Source organism: Globicephala melas, chromosome 20, assembly GCF_963455315.2.
Source record: "Globicephala melas chromosome 20, mGloMel1.2, whole genome shotgun sequence".
Taxonomy (NCBI): Eukaryota; Metazoa; Chordata; class Mammalia; order Artiodactyla; family Delphinidae; genus Globicephala; species Globicephala melas.
The window spans coordinates 51307787-51318764 of NC_083333.1; the positions used below are offsets into that span (position 1 = coordinate 51307787).

At 51.7% G+C, this 10978-nt stretch overlaps 1 protein-coding gene across 1 annotated transcript; it reads right to left on the reverse strand.

Annotated features, from left to right (window-relative positions):
* Window positions 1-1454: 1454 nt before the first annotated feature.
* Window positions 1455-8745, reverse strand: DYNLL2 (dynein light chain LC8-type 2). Its single transcript, XM_030881677.2, has 3 exons — window positions 8446-8745; window positions 5558-5696; window positions 1455-3466 (listed from the first exon to the last, which is right to left on the reverse strand). The coding sequence occupies exons 2-3, from the start codon at window positions 5687-5689 to the stop codon at window positions 3329-3331; spliced, it is 270 nt and encodes an 89-aa protein (XP_030737537.1). The 5' UTR covers window positions 5690-5696; window positions 8446-8745; the 3' UTR covers window positions 1455-3328.
* Between the last annotated feature and the right edge of the window lie 2233 nt (window positions 8746-10978).

Consider the following 10978-nt stretch of genomic DNA (forward strand, 5'->3'; position numbering starts at 1 on the left):
CGAGTTCTGGGGAGAGACAGACACGTTGTCCACAGCAACAGAGAATTTCCTACCATGCTGGCTTCGTTTGCCCCTCTTAGATTCATTCTCCTGCTACGTTCCTTGGGGGGAGGGTGGGTTGACCCCTACAGACTGTATCCCTGGGTCAGCCTTGTCCTCTGCCTGACTTTTGTTAGGTTCGGCCAAAAGGAGGTCCCCAGAAAACTGGAGAACAGGATGAAAGAAAGGTGGGATACTGAAGCTCCTGCTTCCTCTGCCTGGCCACAGTTCCGACAGTGGCTGCATTCCTCTGCCACAGTTCCCATCTGCCTTCCACAGCCCCTTCTGTAGTCGATCCTCCAGTGTTGCCCCTCCTGGGCCCCATGGGGTGGGGGCTCATCAGGAAGCCTTGCAGGATTAACCTTCTAGATGAGCACCATGTACCTACCTGTGCAGGAGTGTGCTGTCCATAGATGCTACCTGGACTGCCTCTCCCATCAGGACAGGATGAGTTTTGACCCCAGAGGCACCTATCGCAGATAAAATGTGGACCATGGCCTCCTCTCCTCCTCCAAAGCTCCAGCTCTGTCAAATCGTTCATACCAGCAAAGGTGGGAACAGAAGTTGAGGTTCTAGAGCCCCTCGTCTTACTCCCTTGGGACCTCGCTGCCCTGGAGGTTTTTCTCCCCAGGATCCAGCCCACCAACTTTCAACTTTGTGGAAGAAACGGATCCACCTACCTCCAACACCAATAGCTCATTGCCCAGTTTATTTCCTTGATAGTATTTATCACTACTGGCTTTTTAATGTGTACGTCTGCTCTGTGCACTACAATGTACATGCCATGAAAGAAGAGAACTTCCCTGTCCTGTTCTCCAATGTGAACAGCATCCTTGGCCTAAGTATAAAACTCAGAAACATTTTTCAGTGAATAACTGACAACAGAAATGAGTATAAAGCCATCTCTGCTCCCAAACACCCTCCACAAGAATTGTAGCCATAAGCCCAGACACCAGTGGCTTAGGGTCACAGGGGTGGGCAGATACTCTCAGAAGCGTCTCGGTACTGCTGACTTCTCCAGGTGTGTGTGGGCAGGAGCCCCAAGTGGGACAACCAGGATAACCCAAGAGTCAGAGACCACTCAGGTTCCACCTTTCTGAAGATCCTCAGCTTCTCCGTTCCTGAGTGGCTAGAGCTAACAGAAACAGTCTCCAGGTCTCAGCATCGACTATATGGAAGACTCAAAATGAGGCTCACCAGACCACCTCCACCAACGACCCAAGAACTCCTGTGGGTGAGCGCCGCTGGTTATTTTCCTCCACTTAAGGGGCCCAAGCCTAGGCCCTCTGAGACCTGATTCAGCATCTCTTTGGACCCCGTTCTACTCCACCCTAGATGCCCACCCCTCCCACGTGTGGTACCACCGCCACCAGGCCATCCCCTTTACCCCCAAAGAAACCCAAGCAGCTCAGAAGTGCATCAATCGACCTTTAATGTCCAAAAGAGGCAGAGGCGTGGATGCAGAGCACAGGAGATGCTCCAGAAACGAGGGAGAGATGGACACACACCAGACATTTCCAACTGGCCGCACAAGTCTGGGAGGGCAGGGGGAGACAGATCTGGACACTCATAAAAAAATAAACCTCAACTCAAGCACTCAGTCTTGCGCCCACCAAAGGGTTTTACAGGGAACTCACTCACCATCCCGGTCCCCACCCTCCCTTGTCAGCATCAAAGAAAGCTCAGCACACACTAAAGCCTTGAGAAGGGGGCATTCTCCTGCCTCCCCACCAACCTCGAGGATGGAATCGGAAAAAAAAAAAAGAGAATGAGCTGGATCCCAAACCCCCTCCACAGCATCAACCCTACACGTGAGAGTTTTTAATGCGATTTACAAGAATCAACAGCTCAATCAGTAATGACTCCCCCCACCCCATTCCCCACCCCATCACTGTTTGATCCACAGACAAGATTTCCCGAGCACTCCCCTTGGAATCTCCTCCCACTAGCAGTCCTGCTCCATCCCCTAATTCCTGGCTTCACCACTGCAAGACTGACCTCCAAAGTTCCCCCAAAGCCCCTCAACAGCCTTTATCACACTTCCACCCCTGCCTCCCACAAGAGGCTGCCACCACTCACAAAGTCCCTTTCCCTCTCCACTGAGACCCAGCTCATCCCGGACTATCCTCCTAAAGCCTTCCCGGGAGCAGACAGCCATAGGGCAAGCAGCGTCTAGGCCAGATGGCTGAGGGCGGGTAGGGTGATACCCATCTTCACCCCCAAAACAGAGGCCCCCAGAGGTTTTTAACATAAAGGCCCACTTGTCTACCGATACACCTTAGAGATTCCACAGTCCTGCCCCTCCCTCCCCTCTACCCTAAACCAAGATATACACACATTCACACACATATACAGAGGAAAAACAAGGGACACATTAATTTGGTTTGATTGCTAAGACCTAGCTAAGAACTAGTCACCAGAAATTCCCTTGCCAGCCAACTACCAGGGGCTGCTCTAAGAGAACTCTGGAGGAATGAGAAAACAGAGAGCTAAGCAGGGAGCAGACAGAAGGAGAGAAGAATGAAAAGAAAAAAAAAAATCAAGCTAATCCCACCCTCAACATCCTCCTAGCATGAGCTCTGGCAGGAAGAATGAAAGAATAAAAGACACAGCCCTCACTTAGAAACTCTTCTGACAAAGACAGCAAGATAAGTCTGCTCCCCACTCCCACACACCACAGACAAACACGTCTCAAGGCCCCTTAAAGAATCCAGCCCCTGCCCCACCCTCTGCCCCAAGCCGTGGAATCACAGTTCAGTGGAATATTCTCCCTGGTACTAGATCAATCTCCCTACCCTCCTTCCTATCCCTCTCTCCTTGTCAATCCTAACGCTGTCCCCCCTGCAGCCTCCCTGGCCCTCCCAAAGCAGCATCCACCACCAGAAGAGGCAGCTGCACAGTTTTAGTTCCACCTCCAGAAACCTATTTCTTTTCCCCAGCCCTCCTAGTCGTACAGGCTTTGTTGAGGGCTTATTTGTATAGGGAGAGAAAGAGAAAAGAGAGGGGTGGGAGAGATTTCCTAGTGCAATACAACAACAACAACAACAACAACAACAAAAATTTAAGTCTTGAAAAATAAACGTAAAGCAGCCTTCTTCCCCAGGCAACTAAACAGAAAGAAGTTTGGTTTTGTTTACTGCGACATACACATGAAATCGAGTATACAGTCCATGCAGTAGCACAGCCATTGGAGAGGACATCCTGATGCTGGCCCCAGTGCAAAACAGTCCCAGCAACGCCGCCTGCTTGCCATCACTGCCGCCACCACTAACACCTTCACTGCGGCCACCTAGCCTGACTTGAAGAGGAGGATTGCAACTTGACCCAAGTAAAAATAGATGAAGTGCTTTGTCTCGTGTGTAACGTAGCTGCCAAAATTTCGGCCCACAATACAATGCCAGGTAGGGTTATATTTCTTGTCAAATTCCTAAAAGAAGAATAAAAAAGAGAAAAAAGGTGATTAGGACAGTTGGAGGATGAGAAATCAGAATGAGAGTCTGATTAGTTTAGCTGTCACCCCCACCCCACCCCCAGTCCACGGCCTCGGTTCTCTGAACCTCAGGAGCTCAGGTTCTAAGGTTGGCTAGAACACTCCTTCATTAATAATGTAACACCACAAAGGCTCCATTATTTCTCTCTAGCACTTTACAGCCCGTTCATCTCTCGTTCCTCTAGCTACCCTGCTTTTCAAAAGCCCACCCCGCAATCCTTCAGCAAGGGAATCAGAAAAGCCAGTGGAATAAAGGACCACTCCAGGGTCACACAGCACTGAGTAGAAGAGGAGCAAGCCTCCCTGGCGTGCCCCTTGCCACCTCTCACATTACTAAACCAGCATTTCCAAACGCCAAAAGCCAAGACGCTAAAGCAAAACGGGGAACGAAAGTACCAGGAGTACCTGCAGGAGAACCAGGAAGCGATTCTGTGTAAGCCAACATTAAAGACACTCCAGTGTGGCAGGCACTACGTGGGCTGTAAACACCAGAGAAAGGACCTCAACCATGAGATCAAGGCAGTTCCCTCACTTCTCTCAGGGCTAGTACAAGTTCAGCACCAAAGCCAGCTAGGAAATCCTCACGACCTTATCAGACAGACCTTCCCACTCCGTGGACCCAGCAGGAAACAGATGGCTCAGTTCTAGCTGCATCCTGCCGTGGCTGTGAAAGGACAGCAGCCCTCCACCACGGGCCCAGCAATGCAGCCAACCTTGGGGCTCTGGCCCCTAGGGGCTCAACCTGCAACTTGTTTAGCGTCCTCACAGCCCCCATACCACGTAACTCCAGAAGGTATTAGGAGACGGCGGAAAGGGCATGGGTCACCACACTCAGCTTTATTCCTGACTGAAGACCCTGTGTAACATAGGAGAGCCATAGTTGCTTCCCCATTTTCCCCATCAGCAAAACGAGAAAGCGATTCTTCTGGCCCTAGGAGTCCATGGTTCTACATTCTCTCCCTGAATAGAACAGAAAAACCATCACTCAACAAGGAACCAGCACGCCTAGCAGCCTTGCCAGCTCTGCACCCCCTGGCTACACACACAGAAAGAAAAAGTCTCTCAGGACCCCAGTTTCCTCTTCTCATACCACCCACACACACAGGAAAGAGTTCTGTGAAACTCAAGGATACTCTACCGCCTGTATGGACCAGAATGCCATGGCTCTTAGGCATCCTTGGGATACCAGAATTAAGAATATCAAAGACTGGGGCTCTGCCACCAATGGACATGGATCCTGACTGGGAATCAGGGACCCTGGGTACCACCTTTCACCTCTAGCTCAGCAGCTTCCTCACTATATATATGTTAACTATGTCCATTCACCCAGGAATTCTTCAGGGACTAAACCTATTGCCCCAATAATGCTCATCTATTAAAAAATATATATATATCTATATATCTATATATATTCAAGCCCACCCTTTCCTCAAGGAGGCAGGGAGAAGGGGACGATTTAGTGCGTGAGTCCCTTTTTCTTTGGCCGCGCAGCTTGGCTTGCGGGATCTTAGTTCCCTGCCAGGGATTGAACCCGGGCCATGGCAGTGAAAGCACCGAGTCTTAACCACTGGACGGCCAGGGAACTCCCCACCTGAGTCCTTTTAAAGAAAAGGAAACGTCCTGCGTAATGAGAATCACTTATAGGGCTATCCCACTTTAAATGATGCAGCTCCCTGAAAATTTGTATAGGATCTTATGTTATCCGATCAAACATCCTTGGTCTTCATTTTGAATAGTTCTGAATTGGGACAGTTATATCTAGTCCTGAAGCTTCACTCCCCATTGCTTTTGCAGTCACATAACTATCTGTAAACATACACACAGCCCCAGCAGAGTTCCTATTAAAAACTCTTAAGGTAAATGCTTTAATAAATAAGAATCATCCCCTAACTTATCTCCCTTGCAAGTTCGTAGGGTTCTGTTTGCATAGAATATACCTACTTTCCTATGCCCCCACTCCAGCCCTCCCTGGGGCATAACTCAGCTATCCATCCCTATCCCTGACCAACCACAGCTCTCCCAGCACACCTTCTTGATATAGGCAGCAATGTCCTTCTCTATGTTGTACTTCTCCATAGCCTGCGTGGCGCAGTCAACGGCATCTTGTTGCATGTCCTCAGACATGTCTGCGTTCTTGATCACTGCCTTCCGGTCAGACATCGTGACACTGCAGAAGAAGCAGAGAGGTGAGGCTGCAATCCCATGCTCTGGGCAGTGAACACTAACAGCTGGGTGTGGGGCTGGGAGAGGAGCACAGAAGATGAGGGCAATAGAAAACACAGATATGAGGCATTAGAAAAGGGAGCTCCTCAGATTTTAGCAGACACATGGTTGCCAAGTCTGGGAAACACAAGGTAAATAATTAAAAAAACATAATAAGCCATCAGTTGTTATCACATGTAAAATGAGGCTTTTCCAACTCTAAACTTATCTATTTCCAATATTTTGAATAGCACCAATAGCCAAGATATTACAATACACCATCTACCAGCTGTGTCCTTGGGCAAGTTGATTAAACTTTGTGCTCTCATTCATCATCTTAAAATGCGGACTTGAGTTAACCTCAGGGTAAACCTGGTGGTATAACACCTGAACATAATAGACCCTTGATTTAATGACCATTATTATATCATTGGTATCAAAGTGGAAAGATGAATTAGGCCTGACTTCTGGTCTGTGGACAAGTTACTTAGCCTTTCTGCATTCGATTACCTCTATTTTAGCAATGAGGATATCTCTCTATCAAGAGCTGTTGTAAGGATTAATTAAGGTTATATGAGAACACTGCAAACAAGGACAGTCTATACAGTGGTCTCACCCATTAGCCAGATTCAGCCCACCACCTGCTTTTGTAAACAGTTTCATAGGAACACACTACAATGGCAGAGTTGAATAGTTGTAAGAAACTAGATGGCCTGTAAAGCCTAAAATATTTACTATCTGGTCCTTCACAGAAAAAGACTGCCAAGCCCTAAGCTACCAATGCCCAGTGGTGACAGAGACAACAAAAGGTAAAGAATTATTATTTTAATAGCACTCTTTCATATCCATGCTATCTAAGACATTGCATTCATCCTATAGCAACCAGAGTTGCAGAGCTCACCTTGCATGGTCCCCTCCTAGGATGACAGGAATTCCAGGAGGGCTGGCCACGGCCTGCCTAGAAGTCTATGGCATGTGAGGTGCTTTGCAGGAAAGGGGATGAGCTGCAAAATCCTATCCTCTGTCCTTGACCAAGTCCCATCACAGAGGGCAGTAACAATCCACCCCCCATCCCATGTGCTACTCCCCCAAAGCGCCACTCTGTGGCCTGCCCAGTGGATAAAAGATGTTGTCGTTGCAGCCCTGTCCGATACAAAGCTACACAGGGACCTGACTGCTCAAGGAGAGATCCCTGGTATCATTCCAGGCCACCCGGATCTGAGTCCACACTAGCCTGTGGGCTGGGTGGGCTGAAAAGGGAAGCAGAATTCATGACTACTTCTTCAGCCTGCACTAGATGCAAAGAATGCATGCGTGCCAGCTGCTAGTCAGGCAGCCCTTTACTGCATCCGGGGCACCTCTGTCTCACACTGGCAAATTAAGTAGGGCTGGTTCCACTTTTGCAAAGGCTGGCAGAGCAAAGGATTATTGCCCCAGTACCCTCTGCTCCCATACGCCCGAGAGGGAAAGTCAGAGCCTCGAGAGGAGTCTGTGAGCACCAGCTGGGGCTGAGGAAAAGGTCAGGCGAACCCTGTTCAAGGCCTGGCTGTCTATATGACCTGGGGCAAACCAACATCTTTTTAGAAAACAATGGCTGAAATAAGATAAATGTGGCAACTTCAATGGGTTTGCGCAAAGGTACGACAGCAGCAGTACAGGGAAGAAAACTAGTGTCACCGGGCGGCCTATCCCAGGTTACCACTCAGAAGGGGGCACTGTTTACAAATCCAAGGGTGGGGTGGGGCCTGATTAAAGGATGAAATCAGCACCCGTTTTCCCAGCAAGCTCACCTGCCCCACTGCCTCATTCCCAAAGTCCAAAGAAACAACTTTGTCACAGTAATTAAAACCACCTTACCCTCCAGGAGAGCCTGCAGTTACATAACGTTGGTCTTGTGACTACAATGCCACGATTCTTCACCCCTGACCCCCCAGGCGTCTGAGAGGTGAGGCCTAGCCCCAGTCTCCCCTGTCCAAGGTGCCAATGAGAAAAGGAAAGGGAGGGGCCAACGTAGTCCCTCCCCCCCGGGGAAGAGGGAAAAAAAAAAAGCAAGGGACCTGGGCCTCCAGATTGAAGGATGACCACACGGCCCCAGGCCAGCTGCCTTAGTCACGAGCCAGGGGCTCCTCTGAAAAGCTAAGAGGGCACTCCAGGACAGCTCACTCTCCTCTATCCCCGGCCCTGCGACAAAAAGACCAAGCCTCCGAACGACACGACCCGCCCTCCCCGGCCCCCAACACGCACAAACGCTTGTATTTCCTCCCTTCGGACCCCAAGGGGCCGTCTCCCTCCACCACCCCATCCTCCAGTGGCTGCGATCCCGAAGGCCGGCACCTGGGCCGGGAGAAAGCCTCCTCCCCCCGCACCTCCACCCGGCCGGCCGCCCTCCCCCGTCCGGCCTAGAGCAGCGCCGTAGTGACTGGGCGTCCTCGCTGCAGGAAGGACGCCCCAGAGGGTGGCGACGGCGGGACGAACCGCGTCACGGCCCAAACAGCAAGGGCCTCCGAGCCCGCAGAGAAATCCCGGGGGGGGGGGGGGCGGGAGGCCTCACCTCTGCAGCCGGGGGCCCCGGGGTCGGGAGGGCACAGGGTGGCGCAGCCCTGGGTAGGAGAGGCGCCGGGGGCGTCACGCCGAGGCCAGCACTGCTCCGGGCCTCGGGGCCGAACTCCGCGCGTCGGGCCGCCGCCCCGGGGCAGCCTCCACCCACCGCTTACCTTTACGGAGGCGAGTCCGCGCGGGGTCCCGGGGGAGCAGGGATGGCCTGAGGCAGAGCGCGGGCAGGGCGGTGTCCCCTCGGCTCCTCTGGCAGCAGCCGCCGCCGCCGGCGCCGCCGCGGTCTCCGGCTCCCGCAGGCCCGGGCCGAGCACAAGCGCCGCCGCCCTCCGCCCTCGAGCTTCTCCCGCCGCCCGCGCTCCGCCTTGCGCCCGCCGGCCCGCCTGCCTGCCAGCTAGCCAGCTCCGCGCGGGCACCTCGCAGCTCTGCTCCGCTCGGCCTCGAGCTTGGCGGACGCACGACCCCCCTCTGAAATAGCGCCCCGCCCCGCTCCCCCCACCGGCGCGCGCGCCGCCGTCCGCGCTCCCCATTGGCTGGGCCCGTTCGGCCCCGCACTGCGGGCTTCTCCCCGCGCCGCTCTCGCCCCACATCTTGTTTCCTCCCACAATGCCTCGGGGCGGAGGGAGGGGGTGGGGAGGGGGAGCTGGAAAAGGTTGGGGGAGGGAGACGTGGCCTTCAGAAGAGAAAAAAGAAGTATACAGACCCCACTAACCAGGGCTGGAGAGGCCAGGCCTAAAAAGGAATAAAGAGGCCGGGTTCAATGAGAGAGAAAAAGAGGGAGGGGCGTAAAGACCCTAATTCGAAGAAGAATAAAGGAAGAGAGTGGGATGGAGATTTCAGACCCTGGGAGCCCATGGGGAAGGGGTAGAGATCCTAACCTTAGAAAGAGGAAGGGGAAGGAGGTGAAGTCATCAGTTTTAGAGGAAAAGACAGGACTCCTTCCGTTCCCCCAAAACTGTGGGAAGGAGAGGACAGCCAGCCCTATGGAGAGGTAAAGCCATAAACAGCCGCAGGTCTCCCCTCCTCTCACTTTCTGGGAAGGCCCCTTCCCCTTCCTGCTCTGCCTTTGTTCCCGAGTCTCAAGGCCACAGGACCTAAACTCCAAGCTGGGGCCCCAGATGCTGTTTATCTTCAAGAGCAATGGAGGCAAACCCTAAGCACGATTGTGAGAGGGGAGTTTTGTCTTTGATACACAGGCCCGTGGGAGAGAGATGAGAGTAAGCCATTTCCAGTCAGTCTACCCGCTTGGTTAGACAGGACTAGAGGGGGCGTGAATAGAATCCCCTAGAGGTACAAACCAAAGCATGTCTGTACAGCCAGGAGCCTTAAAATTCACCCCATCCATATTCCTCACCTTATAAAGGAGAGAAACAAGGGACAGAGCAAGGGGGAGCCCTTGCCAGACCACCACAGGTGAGGCCTGGACCTGGCTTCTAGGCTGAAAAGTGGTGCTTCTAGGCAGCAGTCCCCCTGGGGTTTGTGGGTGTGTGTGTAAATGCCTGTGCACACTGGGGGAGTGCCTGCCCTCCATGCCACACCACCCACCTCCTAAGGAGAACAGGAAGCAGCTGCTCTTTTCTTTCCAAAGGAAGTGTCTACCTAAAGGGGTGGTGAGGGTCTTTATGGGAAGCCAAGCATTTGGGCCACACAGTAAGGATTAAGAAGCTTCCATTCATCCTATAACCCTAACCCTAACCCGTCATTGCCCCAAACCATGGTCAGGAAGTCAGGCTCATTCTGGCCCTGACCTGCTCTGATTTGGGGCATCATAATTTAGTGTTCATTATGAGTCAGGGGAAACCTAGAAAATCATCCCCTCTCACTTACGCTTTCCCAACCTGCTCTATCATCTTCAACCTCAATGAGGAGATGTGAAAGAAATAGGCGAGGCCTGTGGTATCCCCTCACACCAAGGGTGTTCTGATGTCAGCTTCAGTGTGAATGAATGGGGGGGTGGGGCACGTGGGGGGAGGAGGAAACTACCTCTTAGAGAATTTCAGTAACTTGCCCAAAATTCCCCAGCTTGTAAGCAGCAGTATTTAATTCCCAGTGCCTACACTTTTAGCCTTTCCACTATCCTCCTGACAGAAAAAAGATAAAACTGTAAACTAGGTGTTGGGTGCCCTATCTAAATTATACCAGCATTTCCTAAGCTTATCTGACTCCAAAGACCTTTTTTATCCAAGCATTTATTAACATCTCCAGGAGCTACTATTCCACAGGACACAGTTGGGGAAACTTGTGCTATGCTAATTACTACTATTTATGTAAACTGCTTACTGTTTAGGATAATTACTATGCAACATAGTAACTGTTATAATTAATACGTCTGCTTAACTTGGTGGACATTTCTATTTGATGCCACTACATGTTGATCGTCCGGTTTTCTGTTGCCGGGATAGCAGAGCCATGTCTTCAGATTTAAAAATCAGATGGGACTTTTGGTTTTGTCTCATCTGTGAGCCCCTTACCCACTGGCTACTTCTTTAACTTAGGGGTTCCCCAGGGCACTGGTCAACTTAAGTAGTTTATACCATGATCTGAGCCTTGATGACCTCCCTAAATTCCAGACCTCCACTGTGGGTGTCCCACAGGCTCTTTGGACTCTTCACATACACCTATATCCTGCCTGGTCATTAAGAGCATTGGCCCGGGAGCCACAATGCCTGGATTTTAACCTCTTTCCACCACTCA